Source organism: Rhincodon typus, chromosome 3 (assembly GCF_021869965.1).
Source record: "Rhincodon typus isolate 14 chromosome 3, sRhiTyp1.1, whole genome shotgun sequence".
In the NCBI taxonomy this organism is placed as follows: Eukaryota; Metazoa; Chordata; class Chondrichthyes; order Orectolobiformes; family Rhincodontidae; genus Rhincodon; species Rhincodon typus.
The window spans coordinates 24275358-24294768 of record NC_063334.1 but is presented as its reverse complement, the minus strand read 5'-3'; the positions used below and the strand labels follow the sequence as shown (position 1 = coordinate 24294768).

The window sequence follows — 19411 nt, the reverse complement described above, 5'->3', positions numbered from 1 at the left end:
CTAGTTTAAATCCTCCTGAGCAGCTCTAGCAAATCTCCCCACCAGTATATTAGCCCCCTTCAGGTGCAATCCACCCTTCTTATACAAGTCACTTCTACCCCAGAAGACATTGCAATGATTCAAAAATGTGAATCCTTCTCCCCTGTACCAGCTCCTCAACCACGCATTCATCTGCTCTATCCTCCTATTCCTGCTCTCACTAGCTTGTGACACTGGGAATAATCCAGACATGACTATCCTCAAGGACCTACTTTTTAAATTCCTGCCTAACTTCCTACATTCTCTCCTCAGAATCTCATCCTTTTCCCTTCCTATGTTGTTAGTTCCAACGTGTACAACCACCTCCTGCTGGTCCGTCGCCCCTTCGAGAATTTTCTGCACCATCTCCAAGATATCTTTAATCATGGCTTGAGGGAGGCAGCACACCATTCCGATGTCTCACTGTCAGCCGGAAAAGCGTCTGTGTGTGCCTCTGACTAGAGAGTGATCACAATTGATCATGTGGAACCTGGCCTACCCCTTGTTACATTAGAGCTGGTCACGGTACCAGAAACCAGGCTGTCAGTGCTGCATTCCTCTGAGAGTCCATCACTCTCTACATTTTCCAAAACATCATACTTCTTTCAGGTGGAGATAGCCACTGGAGACTCTGGCACTATCTACCTCCATCTCTTACCTTTCCTAGAGGTCACCCATTTACCTGACTATATCTTTGGTTCATCTCCCTCCTTGCGACTGCCATCCATCACACCGCCTAGCTCATGTAAATTCCTCTTTGCCTCTGACTGCTGCTCCATCTGATCCATGCAATCCAATAGAGTTTGCAAACAAATACACTTTCTGCAGTCATAATCATCAGTAACATGGACACTCTCTCTAATCTCCCATATTTATCAAGAAGAGGACATCACTCTACTATACACCATCATTGCATCTTCACAATTTACAGACCCATAAAGTAGCACAGTTTTGCTGCTCTAAAAACACTGTTCCAGGCTAGCTTAGTAACTATGTTTTTTATACTTCTAAAGTTTAATCAAGAGACAGATCTCAATAACAGCATATAAACAAAAAAGAACCCACTTTACTCACTATTGTAGATTTACAAAATAAACAGTAAGGGTAAACATTAAAAAAGCCACTTAGCTGCTGCTTTGCTGTGAGCTCCCACACATAGGTTTCTCCAAAGTCAGAGACAGTAGGAACTGCCAATGCTGGAGTCTGAGATAACAAGATGTGGAGCTGGAGGAACACAGCAGGCCAGGCAGCATCAGAGGAGCAGGAAAGCTGACGTTTCGGGTCAGGACCCTTCTTCAGAAATGGGGGAGAGGAAGGGGGCTCTGAAATAATAAAAATGTGATAGCAGGTAGATAGTGGAGTGGATATGTGGGAGAGAAGACAGACAGGTCGAGGAGGCGGGGATGAAGCTAGTAAAGGTGAGTGTAGGTAGGAAGTGGGGGTGGGGATTGGTCAGTGAGGTTGGAGGAGCAGATAGGTGGGAGAGAGAAGACGGACAGGTTAAGGAGGTGGGGATGGGGGGGTGCTGGTCTTGGGAAGAGGTCAGGGGTCGGGAGATTTTGAAGCTAGTAAAGCCCACATTGAGACCATTGGGTTGTAGGCTCCCAAGGCGGAAAATGGGTGCTGCTCCTCCAGTTTCCAGGTGGCATCGTTGTGATACTGGAGGAGGCCCAGGATGGACATGTCATCCAGGGATGGTGAGGGGGAGTTGAAGTGGTTCGTGACTGGGAGGTTTAGTCATTTGATGCAAACCGAGCGTAGGTGCTCCACAAAGCGGTCTCCAAGCCTCCGCTTGGTCTCCCTGATATAGAGGAGGCCACATCAGGAACAGCAGATACAATATATCACATTAGTGGATGTATAGGTGAACATCTGTTTAATGTGAAAGGTTTTTTTGGGCCTGGTATGGAGGTGAGGGGGGAGGTGTTGGGGCAGGTGTAGCACCTCCTGCGGTTGCAGGGAAAGATGCTGGGGGTGGTGGGGCTAGTGGGGAGTGTGGAGCAAATGAGGGAGTCGTGGAGAGAGCGGTCCCTCCGGAAGGCAGATAAGGGTGGGGAGGGAAATATATCCTTCGTATGGGGTCAGATTGCAGGTGGCGGAAATGGCGGAGAATGATGTGTTGGATCTGGAGGTTAATGGAGTGATACATGAGGACAAGGGGAATTCTGTCTTTGTTTCGAATGCAGGAGGGAGTGTGAGGACTGAGGTGCGGGAAATGCAAGAGATGTGGTCGAGGGCATTTTCAACCACTGAGGGGGGGAAATTGCGGTCCTTGAAAAACAAGGACATCTGGGATGTCTGGGAGTGGAACGCCTCATCTTGGGAGCCGATGCAGCGGAGGCAGAGGAATTGGGAATAGGGGATCGCATTCTTGCAGGAAGGTGGGTGAGAGGAAGTGTAGTCTACGTAGCTGTGGGAGTCAGTGGGCTTGAAATAGATATCAGTTTCGAGGTGGTCACCAGAGATAGAGACAGAGAGGCCAAGGAAGGAGAGAGAGGTATCAGAGATGGTCCAGGTGAACTTGAGGTTGGGGTCGAAGGTGTTAGTAAAGTTGATGAACTGTTTGAGCTCCTCGTGGGAGCACGAGGCGGTGCTGATACAGTCATCGATGTAGCGGAGGAAGAGGTGGGGAATAGTGGCAGTGTAGCTGCGGAAGAGGGACTGTCAGCATGGATTTGTGAGGGGTAGATCATGCCTCACAAACCTTATTGAATTCTTTGAAGAGGTGACCAAACACGTGGATGAAGGTAGAGCAGTGGATGTGGTATACATGGATTTAAGTGAGGCGTTTGATAAGGTTCCCCATGGTAGGCTCATGCAAAAGGTAAGGAGGCATGGGATAGAGGGAAATGTGGCAGATTGGATTCAGAATTGGCTGACTCTTAGAAGACAAAGGGTGGTAGTGGACGGAAAATATTCAACATGGTGCTCAGTTACGAGTGGTGTACCACAAGGATCTGTTCTGGGTCCTCTTCTATTTGTAATTTTTGTAAATGATTTGGATGAAGGAGTAGAAGGGTGGATTAGCAAGTTCACGGATGATACAAAGGTGTGTCGCGTTGTGGACAGTGCGGAGGGCTGTTCTAGGTTACAAAGGAACATTGATAGGATGCAGAGCTGGGCTGAGAAGTGGCAGATGGAGTTTAACCCTGAAAAGTGTGAGGTGATTTATTTTGGAAGGAAAAACTTGAAAGCAGAATACAGGGTTGACGGAAAGATTCTTGGCAGTGTGGAGAAGCAGAGGGATCTTGGGGTTCATGTCCAAGGTTCTCTGAAAGCTGCCACCCAGGTGGACGGAGTTGTTAAGAAAGCATATGGTGTGTTAGCTTTCATTAATGGAGGGATTGAGTTCAAGAGCCGTGAAGTTATGCTCCAGCTATACAAAAGCCTGGTTCGGCTACATCTGGAGTATTGTGTCCAGTTCTGGTCACCTCATTACAGGAAAGATGTGGAAGCATTGGGGTGCAGAGGAGATTTACCAGGATGTTGCGTGAAATGGAGGGAAGGTCTTACGAGGAAAGGTTGAGAGAGCTAGGGTTTTCTCTTTAGAACGTCGGAGGATGAGAGGTGACTTGATAGAGGTGTACAAAATGATCAGAGGTATAGATAGAGTAGACAGTCAGAGACTTTTTCCTAGGAGGTAGCTATTACGAGGAGCTGTAGTTTTAAAGTGAGTGGAGGTATATACAGGGGAGATGTCAGAGGTAGGTTCTTTACTCAGAGAGTAGTCGGGGCGTGGAATGCATTGCCGGAGAGGGTAGTGGAGTCGGCCTCATTGGGGGCATTTAAGCAGCTGTTAGATAGGCATATGAATGATAGTATAAGGTAGGGGTGGAGGTTAGATGGACCTTAGATTTAGGGTAAAAGTTCAGCACAACATCGTGGGCCAAAGGGCCTGTACTATGCTGTACTGTTCTATCTTCTATGTTCTATGTTCCTCGTATCCTACAAAGAGGTAGGCATAGCTTGGGCCCATGTGGGTACCCATGGCCACCCCCTTCATCTGTAGGAAGTGGGAGGAGTTGAAGGAGAAGTTGTTAAGGGTGAGGACGAGTTCAGTTAGGCAGATAAGGGTGTCGGTGGAGGGGGACTGCAGGAGAGGAAGAAGCGGAGGGCTGGACGTCCAGTCCCTGTATACTTGCATTCCCCATGCAGATGGCCTAAAAGCCCTCTACTTCTCCCACCTCACTGACCAATCCCCACCCCCACTTCCTACCTACAGTCATCTTTACTAGCTTCATCCCCACTTCCTTGACCTGTCCGTCTTCTCTCCCACCTATCTGCCCCTCCCACCTCACTGACCAATCCCCACCCCCACTTCCTACCTACAATCACCTTTACTAGCTCCATCCCCGCCTCCTTGACCTGTCCGTCTTCTCTCCCACCCATCCGCTCCACTATCTACCTGCTATCACCGCGCCCCCCCCCCCCCCTATTTCAGAGCCCCCTTCCCCTCCCCCATTTCTGAAGAAGGGTCCCGACCCGAAACGTCAGCTTTCCTGCTCTTCTGATGCTGCCTGGCCTGCTGTGTTCCTCCAACTCCACACTCTATTTCTCCAAGGTCAGCTGTGAATTTCGCTGTTTGTTTATTTTTCTTAGAACAAACTCCGATGTCCAAAGATATTTGAAAGCAGACAGCAAAGGCAGCAGCTGTGCAGGTTCCTGTGGGTCAGACATCAGTGTAGGTTTCTTTCTCCGTTTGAATCACTTCCCAGTGGTCACTGTCTTTGTCTGTCTTCCTCCCTTATAAAGTGCTGTTGTTTTGGTCTTTTCTTTTCCCAAAGTTCCAAAGCAATGCCACAGATTATAAAACAGTAATTACTGCTCCTAGAATTTGAGGAATTCAGCTCCAACACTGAAAATACCTCAAAAAAGGAGCAGTTCTTACAGCCACAATTTTTCCCATCCTCCATATTGGATTACCCAGAATCTTTGTGCCTTATACTTGTGCCTTGAGGTGCTGGTCAGGCTTTAAGGAGCTGGGAGGTAAGTTGCCACAGGATCTTATAGATCCCCAAGAGGCGCATGAGGTCATAGCTTTGCAGCTCGTCCAAAAGTCAGTGTCTCTGAGAACAGAGAATCCCCTCAGTACTGCACTGGTGTTTCAGGCAAGATTGCATGTTCAGATGTAATCCCATGATCCACAATCAAAGCTGAGGGTGCTAACTTTTAATGAAAAACAATGTTGACCTTGTTAATCACATATTTTCTATTGTATAGAGTGATAAGTTATCAAATTCTTTTTGTCAAATCTTTTTACTTCACTTCAGAAAATAACTATCTGTGATCCAACTATGTAAATACTTAAGATTCCAGTTCTCAGCTTTGTTTCTTTTCACTTTTTTCCATTTCTCTTTTTTCTATTTGTCCACTGGTTTATTTAATTGGAAACATCTCAGACGGTAAGGATTAACTTTCTTCTCTGGCTTTGCACTCCACTCAGTACTTGCAAGCTATATTTTACAAATGATTGTACTTTTAAGGTAGCTTTGTAAATTTACAAGTATCGTATAACAAATCAGTAAGCTGAATGTACTTTGGACTCATGAATAGTTTGAAGAACAACCAAAATTTTAAAAAATGCTGAGTGTTTATTTTCCATAAGTACCATTCTGGCTTATTCCTGTTCAGACTTTTGTTCTGTGTATAATCATAGTCTAGTAAGATGACATTTCTCCTTTTCTCATCCTTTACACTAGAGGAAATGAATGTATCCTGACTCTTTACACTTTCTATCCTAGCTCATTTTTAAACATGCACCACCTATTATGGTTTAGAGCCGAAAAAAATAAGGAAGGGCCATATTTAATCCTTCATGTGTGTTTAGATAATTGATCACAGTGCAGAACATAGGAGAAAATTACAATTGTTTCTTGTTTTTCTGGGCTTAGAAGGAAAAATTCATTATAAATTCAGAAATCTGATTGTGATCCAGTAATTTCCATCAGAAAGTCCACGTGTTGACCTCAGATGGGGTAGGTTCAGGCTCAACTGAGAGACCACCCAGGTGAAAATAAAAAATCATTGGCACTCCTTGAGCTTTTCTGTCATATCGAGTGACCACTTGGTGAAGTAATAGCGAATCGGCATTAAACCAAACCTGAATATGTGGCATTACATTGAAGAGGGAATTTATTTAACCCTTAGATACCCATATAAACCCTGTGTTTCCAAAATACTGTGCTGAATGTTTGTCTGTGTTTGCAAATGAGTTGTTTTTTTTTTAAATTGGTTGGCATGCTCCTATTTCATAGTAAAAAAAAAGTTATTAAGCTCTGCATTATTTGTAATCTCCTCCAGTCCTTTTAATTCTTTCCTCAGCCTGTTTGTTTAATTCTCTGACCACTTTTGTATCTCTCTATCTTTACACTCCATCTTTGGTTGAACTTTCATTTCTTCTATGCCCTAACTTCTAAACTTTTCTGCCTTTCCACCTGCCTCCACCATCCCTTTGTTTAAGCTATTCGTTGTCCTTCCTAATATCCATTTGGGTTTGATTGCTGTTATAGTATTGCACTTTTTAAATTAAAGATTCTTTATAAATTTAAATTGTTAGTTATTTGCACGCAGAGAGATCATTTCAAACAAAAATCAGTTAATCTACTCAAATTTGATATTGTGCTTTTAACTTCTGTAATTTTTTTTTGTTTCTACATATTACTGCCTTAAATAAATCTAACCAAATAGTTTGACAGCTCTGCAATGTTTTGGTGAACTATTTTATATCTTCACAAGTTGCTCAACAATATGGTGTGCATCCTATGTGTACTGCAGAACATGGGTGAAATAACTCCACGGAAGCCAGTATCCCATCACCAATTGACCCTTTATTTATACATGCACAGTACATCAACTCTGACTTAGCTAGCTCAGACCCAGTCCCTAGAGTGAGGAGACTTTCTGAATTCCCTGTTCATATCTGCCCAGGACTCCCTGAATGGGGTTTTTAACCTGGACCACTCAGGGAACTTATACACAACGTGATCCACCTGGCCTACCTCGTTCCCATCACTACAGTGGGTTATCACGCTGAAGTGCTAGACATGAAAATTAAGCAGGTTATTTAATATAATGAAGAAGAAATTAGGTTTGCTCATCAGTCAATATTCAGCTGTGAATACAACAGCAGGTACTGGGAAATAAAAAACTGAGCCTTAACAATATTGACGAAGGCTTCTTCTCCCATCATGAATGATGATAGATGATGCTGCACCTTCTCCAAACTTGTGTACATTTGTTTTAGTCAAAGTGGCACTATTGCTAGAGATTCCAAATAACTTCAGGCAGGGTATTAAACAAGGGAAGTGCATTGAATATAGTAGGAACTGCTGATACTGGAGTCTGAGATAACAAGGTGTGGAGCTGGAGGAACACAGCAGGCCAGGCAGCATCAGAGGAGCAGGAAAGCTGATGTTTCGGGTCCCTCCAGCTCCACACCTTGTTATCTAAGTGCACTGAATATCTTGGTAGGTAGTCCTTTGCTCCTTCTCAGGAATTTATTGTATTGTTTTGGACATTATGCTAGACTCAGTTGAAAATGTGGAATATTATATTTGGCACTGGAGAAAAGCTGATGCACAGAAGTGAGTTTCTTCTCTGGTTTCCTTTGAATACTTACAAATGCTTGTATTTTCGATGTGATCCTGAACAGGTGTATAATTTTAAAGACCCAACATATGAACATTTCCTGTATTTACAAATGGCAGCTTTACATTGACCTTCATTGTCTTCCGACTTGTGTCCAAATCTTCTTATAAATAAACTCTAGAATGGAACTCATTCACAACCCAGAGACTGCCTTGTTCTGCTCACAGCATTAAGAAAAAGCTATGTATTCAAACTTAGCCAGTTTCATCTGCTGTTAAGGCTCTGTTTAGCCTAAATCTGAGTATTACTGAGAAAAGACATACTTTCTCAAAGCTTTTCATCATGCACTCATCAGAACATTTCACAAGATTACAAATTCAAGGGAAACATATCAACATTTATGCTGCATAAGAGCAGCGTGCTGATGGCAAGTGGACTTGATTGCTAGGTGCATTGCCAAGGAGAATACACCCATTAATCCCAATTGACTGTTAACAGCCAGATTTTGTTTAAATTTTAAAGCAGGCAGATTGATCCTGTTCGGTCTGGGCAATTCCCTAAGAATTGAACAGGAAATGGCTGTCACTTATTTTGTTGAGTTGAAACAGTGCAGTGCGTGATTCTGGGCATGAGATGCCTTTACCACCAACGAGGAATGGCCACCATAATTTGGTGTCCTGCCACCAACAGATGCTCACAGATTACAAAATCCTGTCTGTAAACTTCCTCAACCCATCCCTCAAAATCAGCATTTATTGCCTGTCATTAGTGGTCCTTAAGAAGGCAAGTGAGCCATCTTGAGCAGGTCAATATGCTGAACACACACACACGCACACTGTTTAATAGGGTGTCCCATTATTTTAACCCCTGAACAATAAGGGACCAGTAAATATGAAACTGGAATCAAAATTACTTATAAAAGGCCAAAACAACAAATGGCTGAATGACGCTGAGAGGACTTTGTATATCATATTGAATCATGAAGAGATGTGTAAATTAAATGTTCTTTTTTTAGGTGAAAGGAATCAGAAGTATAAAGAGCTAAAGAAAAGAGAAGAAACAATGGATGGTAAGTTTATCTGGACTAGCTTTCCTCAACCATGCACCATTATGAGTGTATGTAAATTATTACTGTAAGGTTCAAATCATGCTATGTTAGACCTCTGTGAAAGTACAACTAGTTTGAAAGAAAGGTTATAGCAACATAATCATTCTGTTCTTCAAATGTTCATATGCAATCAGTGAAATGTACATTTTCATGCTTTATCTTATGCCTTTTTATGCTTTCCAATTGATTATCGTTATTGGCTAGGTATTGAAGCCACCATTGTGATTATTCCCATTTCCTCACCATTTGAACAAAGTTTATCTCTGTTGATAACTACCTTAATTTTTGTCTGACTGCTTTGTAGCTGTTCCATAATTTATGGGGTTACAGTTTAGAATAGACTAGCAATTTATTGTCACGTGTATTTTTACAAAAAAAAATTAAAAGTTTTATAAGTCACCATACCATGGCACCTAAATTAATGACAGAAGTCATAAATAAGAAGAGAAAAAAAGTAAAAGTTCATCAAAGTTCAATTAATGTTTTCCTGGTTTGGGGTATTCTGGGCTGAAAGTGCCATGCAGAGCCAATCCGAGACCACCACGCCAAGATGAGACCTCCACGACATGACGAGACCTCCACACTGGGACAAGAACACCACTCCAGGCTGGGACTGCCCACCCCCAGACAAGACTGCCATAGCGGGAGACCATTCCACCAGGTGCCAGACCTTCACCACCATTCTGGGCTTTTGGAAGCCACCTTGTTGCTGGGCTTGGATCAGAAGAAGATGCCTTCCACTGACGTCATTCCAATGGGTCCCAGCTCTCTCAATGGTTCTCACACTCCCTGTCTCCCATGGGGGACAGACCCTGCTCCTGATGTTTGCTTCAGCCTACTGATCCATCCACATTGTAGAAGGCATAGCAGAACGTTTCCAGCACCTGACAGTTCTTCAATATGTAGGTGATGGAATGGATAGCCATAATTGTGAACTTGAGTATCAGTGAAATCATTAGATTTATTTCTCACAATTTTCTATATAATGTATAAGTATATAATTTCTGTTAATGTATTTTAATAGAAATAAAAGATTTTCTGCAGCAGTAACGCTGTGTAGCTAGATGTTATTGACTTTCAGAAGTCAGAATGGGGGTTCCATGGATTTGGATCAATGTTTGCTGGAGGTTCCTCACAAACTGATTCTTTTGTTTGTAGGGTATGAGTGACATCGGTGAGGCCTCAACTGTTGATCATCCTAAGTTGCTCTGTGATTTTGATAGAGAGCTTTCTCCTTGAACCTTATGGAGGCTCCTAATGGACCTCTTACTGTTACATTAGGTAGTGAGATGTTCAAAGAACAAGTCAAACATACTTTGTTTATTTTAGTACAGGCCTTACATTTATGACCATTAAACATCCCATCATGCTTTACAGCCAGGGAAATATTTCTGATGTATAGTTTCTGTAGTACTGTAAGAAATTTGACAGCCAATTTGCACATAGCAAACTCCCATAAACAGCATCATCATAAGGACCAGGTAATCTGTTTTAAAAATGTTTCTCGAGGAATAAATAATGGACAGATGGTGCTAGTTGCTCCCTTCTTCTTCAAAAGTGCCATGGAATTTTTACACCCACCTGAGAAGGCAGAAAGTATTGGTTTAACATCTCATCTAAAAGACAGCTTCTCTGACAGTTCAGTACTCCCCCAATACCACAGCAGAATGCCAGCCCAAACTGTTCTGCTCAAGTTCTGGCATGGGTCTTAAATTCTCAATCTTCTTACTCAGGGCAAGAATGCTACCAATTGAGCCACAAAATGCTGCAAATTTTATGTCATTATTATAATTTTAAGAAACTGTAATAGCATGCATAATTTAGTCAATTAACAAAATTCTTGGCTGCTGTATTTCAGAAAATTGTCATTTTTGATTTATGTGTTAAATGTGCAAAAATGTAATGTCAGTAGTAAAATCAAATCAGCTGAACATTTCCTTTCACAGACCGCACCCTGCTCTTAAAGTACAAGATATTTTAAGTAAATGAACTCACAAAAGATTAAAAAATTACTGCACCAGTCAGTTTTGTTTTGATTTTATTCCCCAAGCTATGCTAGAAACCAGAGAAGTAGGATTTATGTTGCAGTGTTGTCAGACAATAGGTTCCTTTAAAAATGCTCATGTTATGAGTTCTCATGTCTCATTTATGCATCTATAAGAAATGTTGGGTGACCACAGAAGGAGTTGTTAATTTTTAACTCTTTTTACCATTGCTGTTGATCTTGTATCCTGCAAGGGCCATTTTGTACAAAGAGTGATTTTTTCACCCAAGTAGAGCTCAGATTTTATACTATCAAAAACTAAGAGTGAGTGCAGCCTTAGAACCAAAGGCTGGACATTTAAGGTTTTGTGACATAAGTTCTGCTTTCAACCCTGAATGCATTACATGTGCTAGAAAAACTCGCCCAACTGATTTAGCGCATTATTCCAGGAATCACAAAATCCAATAAAGGAACAGTTCTTTAAGAGCTGCAACTTGCTTTAAAAGAGGATTTTTTTGTATAAAATCTGTCTCCTCATTCCATTATGGAGACATTTAGATAGCATTGTTCCTATAGAGTCATGAAATAGTTAAATAGGAATAGCTGTTAGAATTTTATGTTTGTGTATGCTTTGTACTGTCTTTAAATTTAGATTAAAATGAAGGGAGAAATATGAATATACCAAACTCTGTCTGAATAAGAAACTGAAAGGTCCGCAGATGCTGGAAATCAGAAACAAAAACAGAAATTGCTGGAAAAACTCAGCAGGTCTGGCAGCATCACTTCTGAAGAAGGGTCACTGGACCGAAAACGTTAACTCTGATTTCTTTCCACAGATGCTACCAGACCTGCTGAGTTTTTTCCAACAGTTTCTGTTTTTGTTTCTGACTGAATAAGCCTGGCTAGGCCAAGAGACCTGCTGGGCAAGATGTGGTCTCGCCCTGAAAAGGTAGGGCAGTTGTGCAGTCTGTAAATGAACTTGTCAGCACCAGGCTTTTGGGCAGAAAACAAGAGAGAAAAATTCCAGAACATCACTGCAGGAGCTCTTCAGGACAGTGTCCTAAGCCCAACCAAAATGTGAGCTATCCACTCTGTAGCAAAAACGTGAAGGCAGATTATTATCTCAATGGCAATAGATTGGGAAAGCGGGAGGTGCAATAAGACCTAGGTGTCCTTGTACCCAGACACTGAAAGTAAACATGCAGGTGCAGCAAGCAATGAAGAAGGCAAATGGTAAGTTTGCGTTTAAAGCAAGAAATTTGAGGAGAAGGAGAGGAGATATCCTCCTGCAATTTTAAGTAGCATGTGCAGTTTTGACCTCCTTGTCTGAGGAAAGATATTCTGGGAATGGATGGAAAGCAACAGAAGTTTACCACACTGATTCCTAACATAACAGGACTGGCATATGGAGAGAGACTGGATCAGTTGGGACCATATCCAATAAGTTGACAAGACTGAAGGGGAATCTCATAGAAACCTGTAAAATCTTAACAAGACTAGATAGGGTAAACCCAGGAAGGTTCCCAATTATCCAGAACCAGGGTAACAGTTTAAGGAGTAGGGAATTGAGGGGTGAGATGAGGAGAACTTTCTTCACCCAGAGAATGGTAAGCCTATGGAATTCTCTGCCAAAGAACGCAGTTGAAGCCAAAACATTGAATGTTTTCAAAAATAATTAGATTATTGTTTTTGAGTCTAAAGGGATTAAAATGTATGGGGAGAAAGCGTGAACAGGGAACTGAGTTGGATGATCAACCATCTTCAGTTGTTTCATCGATAACCTTACCTCTGTCATTAGGTCAAAAGTGAGGATGTTGGTGATTGCATAATGTTCGGTACCAATCACAACCTCTCCGACTTAGTCACATCCACGTGCAACAAGACTTGGACAATGTTCAGGCTTAAGCTGATAAGTGGCAAGTAACATATGTAGCACATAGGTGCCAGGTAATGACCATCTCCAATAACAGAACTTAACCATTTTCCATTAACATTCAATAGCATTACAATCACTGGATCCCACATTGGGAGGTGCCATTCACCAGAGAGAGAACCTAACGAACTGTATAAATACTGTGGCTACAACAGCAAGTCAGATGCTGGGAATTCTGCAAAAGAAACTCACTGCTGACTTCCCACAACCTCAAAGTTGTCTTCCAAGCCACACACCATCCTGATTTTTAAAAATATCACCATTCCTATACTGCTGCTATTTCACAAAGTTGGAACTCCCTTCCTGACAGCTCAGGTATACCTACACCTCATGGACTGCGGCAATCCAAGAATGTGTCTCATATCACCTTCTCAAGGGCAACTGGGAATGAGCAAAAAGGTCCAGGCTTTCTAGTACACCCACATTCCAGGAAAGAAACAAAAAAGATGGCAATCAATTGTGTAAGCCAACAGAGAGAAGGCAATGCAAGTTTATCACAAGTTAACAAAGCTGAATGCAAGAAGGAGACACCTCTAGTCAAAAAGTCAAGTTTCAAGCTATGTCAGAAATCTGGGAAATTTATCCTGTGTGGCCAAGGAGAGTGTGAAGAATCATTAGAGTGGCTTTATTGCTGGTAGCAGATTTGACAAATTCTCCAAAAACCAGGTGAAGCATTTTGAGATGGCCACTTGTAGTCACTACTCAAAGTAATGAGAAAACGTGAACCCATTGGGTTCTGGAAGCAACTGTAGACTTTCTGCACTGTCCACAAATAGCAACTTGTGATCAGTGTAAATGCAGAACATGAGTTACCTCCAAAAATGATCATTATTTAATGTTTTTAGTCATTTGTGACAGTTAACATCTTAAACGTGAATACTTGTTGCACCATGCTATTCAGCCACTAACTGGAAGTTCAAATTTCATTTTAAATGTTATCTGACTTTATGGGGATCAAAACACAACACAGAAGGCCATTCAATCTAATAAGTCTGAATTTGTTCTCCTTTGCTAAAGAGCTAGAGGTCTGATTGCAGCTGGTTTCCCCAAATAATTGTTGACTCAATTGGAGCTGAAGGCTATCCTCCAATGACACTATAGGTGCCACCTGCAGGGAGAAGATGCTGCTAACTACATCAAGCTATCAATACTCCCTCATACCTAGCCAAAACTGACAAATAGCTGTGCAAGGCAAAGATAACAATATTCTTCCAGTTCTGTATACATTTCTGGTGAAGCTCATCAATTTTTCCCTTTTAAATTGGGAATTCTGGAAATCAAATCAAACACTCAGGATCATAATTCAGTAGTAGCACTCTCCACTCAGTCAGAAAGTCCCACTTTAGAGATTTGAGTGTATAATCTCGATGGGCACTTTGGCACTGAGGGATGCTGCAAGGTTGGCAGTGATATTAAATTTGAAGCCCTTTCCCTTTCTTGAAAATGATATAAAAGATGTCATGGCATATTTTTCAGTAAAGAGAAAGTATTTCCTGATTGACATTTACCCCTCAGTCAACATGAATAAATCTAATTCCCGTTTATAGAACTTTGCTGTGTGCAAATGATCTAGATTGTGGAAATATTTCATTTGCTGTTTAGCACTTTGGAGGTTTGTTTCTTCATTGGGTTTTACATGCTGCATCAAAAGCTAACTTTGCTTCGACAAGACACCTTCAGAAAATCAGATTTGGAAAAAATTTTGTGCACAAGACCAATTTACCAATGACCCTGTGACCTTACAATTTTGGCAGGACACCAGAGCATTTGAAGTTGTGACCTTCTTTAAAATACAAGCATACTGTGATCAGAATGGTAAATGTATGAAAAGTGATTATTTTGGCATATTTGTTTTTCAAGCATTCCTAGATACCTATGAAGAAATCAAAAACCAAGAGTTGGAGCGAAAATCTCAACTTGAAGCTAGTATTGTAGCTCTTCTTGAACACACAAGCCGGGTAAGTGCATTTAGAAAAAATGGGTCTAACCCTCTTGCCTTCTACACAATTTTTGACTAAATTCAGGAAACAGACTAATAACAATTTAGGGATAGTAAGAACTGCAGATGCTGGAGTCAGAGATAACACAGAGTGGAGCTGGAAGAACACAGCAGGCCAGGCAGCTTCAGAGGGGCAGAAAAGTTGACGTTTCAAGAAAGGGCCTGACCCGAAACGTCAACCTTCCTGTTCCTCTGATGCTGCCTGGTGTGCTGTGTTCTTCCAGCTCCACACTGATAACAATTTGGAATGTGGTCTACTGTATCCCTGCTGCTTTCCTGGGGCAGACAGCATTCAGCCATAAGTAGACAGCAGGCATATTGGGGAACTCTTTCTTCCCAATGATTCTCATCACCTAGCTTTCTTGGAACACTGGATCTCTCCGTTGCAAGATCTATACGGAGTGCCCACATTCCCTCATCACTCCAGTAATTGATGATGTGTCAATTGCAGGCTATGATGTCCAAATATAACCTGTTCATGAAATTAGAAAATTTCAACCAATAACTCTTCTCAGCAACCACTTCCTGGCTGCTTGTTTGTGTTTCCTCCTGCAATAGGTTTTTGGGTCCTGGGCTGCCATGATTTAGCAGCAGGATTCAGGAGTCTGCATGCTATTTGTAAATGACCTGGGAGTCAGAAATTTAGTTAGAGAAAACAAAAGATTACCTCAAGAGAAGGGATCAAAGTTCATTCCTGCTGCAAATGCACCCAGTGAAGTAGAACTGTAAAAAGACGGAGTAATAGACTCCAGTATTTATTAAATATGAAGTATATTTGTATAAAAGTGAGTTGTAATGCTCTATCGCCATCCATAACAATTCAGTGTGACAGAACAGCATGAAATAGTATATGCTGCATTGTGTCTTCAGAGTTTAAGTTTACTAATACAGTGCAAGTTTTTTTTTATTCTCTGGTGGGCATCTCTGGTTTGCCAGCATTTAAAACCAGTCCCTAGTTTCTTTTGACAAGGTGAGCTTCATCTACCATGCAGTCCATGTGCTGCAGATAGACTCACAATGAGGTTAGGAAGGAAGTTCCAGGATTTTGACCCAGAGCTGATGAAGGAATGGCAATGTATTTCCAAGTCAGAATGGTGAGTGGGTTGGAGGGGAAATTGCAGTTGGTAGTGTTTCCATGTATCTGCTGACCTTATCCTTCTAGATGGAAGTGATCACGGGTTTAGAAGGTGTTGTCTAATGATCTTTGGCAAATTTCTGCAATGCATCTTGTAGATCATAGCAGCAGTGTGCACTGAATGTCACTGGTGGAGAGAGTGGATGCTTGTTGATGTGGTAACCAGTGGGCTGCATTGTCCTGGATTTTTTTAAATTCATTCACAGGATGTGGGCATGTCTGGCTATGCCAACATTTATTGACCATCCCTAATCCAGAGGGCAGTTCAGAATCAACCACATTGTTGCAGGTCTAGAATCACATGCAATCCAGACCAGGTAAGGATGGCAGTTTCCTTCCCTAAAGGGCATTAGTGAACCAGATGGGTTTTTCTGACATTCAACATTAGATTCATGGTCATCATTAGACCCCCTAATTCCAGATTCTTTATTAAATTTAAATTCCACCATCTGCCATGTTGGGATTTGAACCCAGGTCCCCAGAACATTAGCTGAGTTTCTGGATTAATAGTTCAGCAATAATACAACTAGGCCATTGCCTCCTCTAATGTCAAGCTTCTAGAGTCTTGTTAGAGCTGCACTAATCCAGGCAATTGGAGAGTATTCCATCACACTCCTGACTTGTGCATTGTAAATGGCAGACAGATTTTGAATTGTCAGGAGGTGAATTATCCGCTGCAGCATTCCTAGCCTCTGACCTGCTATTGTAGCCAGATCAGTGTTTATATGGTGAATCGAGTTGCGTTTCTAATCATTGATAATCCCTAGGGTGTTGATAGTAGGGGATTGAAACATGATAACACCATTGAATGTCAAGGGCCGGTGGTTAGATTTTCTCTTATTGGTGATGGTCATTGTGAGGCATTTATATAGCGCGTATGTTACCTGCCACTTGTCAGCCCAAGCCTGGATATTGTTACATTTGAAAGTGGACTGCCTCTGTATCTGAGGAGTCACAAATGATGCTGACCATTGTATAAATCATCTGCGAGCATCCTCACTTCTTATGATGGAGCGAAAGTCATTGATGAAGCAACTGAAACTGGTTGGGACTAGAAATTACGCTGAGGAACTCCTGCAGAGATGTCCAGGAGCTGAGATGACTGACCTCCCAATAACCATCACCTATGTGCCAGGTATGACTCCAGCCGGCAGAGAATTTGCACCTTAATTCCAACAGATTCCAGTTGTGCTCAGGATCCTTTATGCCACAATGTCAAAGCTGGCCTTGCTGTTAAGGGTTGTCATGCTCACCTCAGTTCTGGAATTCAGCTTTTTTGTCTATGATTGAACCAAGGCTGAAATGTGGTCAGGAACTGAATGGCCCTGGTGGAACCCAAATTGGGCGTCAGTAAATAAGTTATTGCGAGTAGGTGCTGCTTGATAGCTCTGTTGATGACTTCTTCTATCACCAGGATTCAAGATGGCCTCAATTATCGGGCAATTCTTTACAAGCTCTCTACAACTGATCTTATTCTCATATTTCTAGCAATTGTTCTTCACTTCTAAACCTCCTTCTTTGCAGCTGTACCGTTGTATTTCTCACTCTGTTCAATCACCCTGTGATGTTTGTATGTTATGATCTGCCTGCACAGCACACAAAACAAAATTTTTTACTATACCTAGGTACATGTGACAATATCAAATCAAATCACCTTCCTGAATATCAAGAGTGAACTGATAGGGCGGTAATTGGCCAAGTTAATGTTTCATAAGCAAGTTTCTGTGCCAGCCTTTCTGTTGATGGCTTTCTGTGTAGCATGTGAAAGAAATGCTTATGTGTAATGTTGAGAAATGCATGATTTTTATGGATGGAATACTAATTTTAGGGAGTTGAGCATTCCAATTTTCTGCAATTGACTAGAGGACATTCTTGTAACAAATGTGCAAATTATTAAAACAAATACTCTTTACTTATGAACCATAAATTATTTCATAACTGCTTATGAACCATAAATTATTTCATAATATTTGATACAATAAAAACAAAACAATTGCACAGCATTTGTGATTTCAAGTGCATTGTAAAATATTAAAAAAAACAAGCTGGGTCAGTGGAATGTCAGCTGAGTTATGCAACCCTTGATTTCAAAATTCCCACCTGAATATTATTTGTTTTTGTCTGCATAAATATTGTATTTTTTTGTTGTTTCTATAACCTCTTGATCTTACTGGGGCACTTTTTTTTTGCATCAAGCAGCTCATTGTTCTTTACAAAAGTTTATTGGGTGTTGTGGGCAAAAAGTCAATGGCCCAGATTTTCCGATGGTCAAAGAGCCGTTATTCCAGCATATGTGGGAATTGTTTGAAAACACTGAAAAAGTTGTGGATGCTGTAAATCAGAAACAAAAACAGAAATTTCTGGAAAAGCTCAGTAGGGTCTGGCAGCATCTGTGGAGAGAAATTAGAGTTAACATTTCAGGTAGAGTGACACTTCCTCAGGACTGAATGGGAATTTTGCATGGTGTCTCTGTAGAATCCCATCATAGCAGACTCCAAAAGAGTTGCTTGGGAGATTGAAGATTCTACAGGGCAATTCGTCTAGGAACGCTCAGAAAGTCTCCATTTAAATCAGACAATTCAAAGGTTTCTGATGAAATTAAATAAGTAGCTACTTAGAAAATACATAGTCTAACTCCTGAGGAACTATGCAGGGATCATTGCGAGGTCTGCTGTTGTTTGTCTTTTATATAAGCGATTTGGACAAGAATTTAGGAGGAATGATTAGTAAGTTTGCAGATGACAACAAAATTAGTGGTATAGTCGACAGTGAAGCAGGTTATATAAGATTACAAAGGGTTCTTAATCAATTGAGCCAATTGGCTGAGAAGTGCCAGGTGAAGTTTAATTTGGATAAATGTGAGGTATTGCATTTTGATAAAGTGACCAAGGGCAGGACTTATACAGTTAATGGTAGGGCTCTGGATAGTGTGGTCGAACAGAGAGACCTACCGGTTCAAGTACATAGTTCTTTGAAAGTTGAGTTGCATGTAGGCAGGGTGGTTAAGAAGGCATTGAGCATGTTTGCCTTCATTGCTCAGACCATTGAATAAAGGAGTTGGGACGTCTTTTTGAGGTTGCACAGAAAGTTGGTGAGGCCACTTTTGGAGTGCTATTTACAGTTCTGATTGCCCTGTTATAGGAAGAATATTATTAAATTGAAGAGGGTTCGGAAAAGATTTACCAGGATGTTGCCGGGACTGGAGGGTTTGAGTTATAAGGAGGGGCTGGGTAGGCTGGGATGTTTTTCACTGGAGCATAGGAGGTTGAAGAGTGACCATATGGAGATTTATGAAATCATAAGGGGCATAGATAATATGCATAGCTAAGGTCTTTACCCTAGGGTGGGGGAGTTCAAAACTAGAGGTCATATTTTTAAAGTGAGGTGAGATATTTAAAAGGGACCTGAGGGGCAACGTTTTCTCTTAGGGGTTGGTTCCTATGTGGAACAGTTAATGCAGGTACGGTTACAACATTTAAAAGACTTTTGGATAGGTACATGAATAGGGAACATTTAGAGGGAAATGGGCCAAACGCGGACAATTGGGACTAATTTAGTTTGGGAAACTTGGTCAGCATGAATGATGGGTCTGTTTCCATGCTGTATGACTCCGTGACACTGACCCCATGCTTAGCTCATAGACGCCT

The 19411-nt window shown here is 41.5% G+C and overlaps 1 protein-coding gene across 1 annotated transcript in view; it reads left to right on the top strand.

Annotated features, from left to right (window-relative positions):
- ift74 (intraflagellar transport 74) overlaps window positions 1-19411 on the top strand; it is a 125536-nt gene that overhangs the window by 79893 nt on the left and 26232 nt on the right. The window contains exons 13-14 of the mRNA XM_048595011.1: window positions 8621-8674; window positions 14491-14588. Coding sequence (XP_048450968.1) covers window positions 8621-8674; window positions 14491-14588 — 152 coding nt within the window. The remainder of the gene's footprint in view (window positions 1-8620; window positions 8675-14490; window positions 14589-19411) is intronic.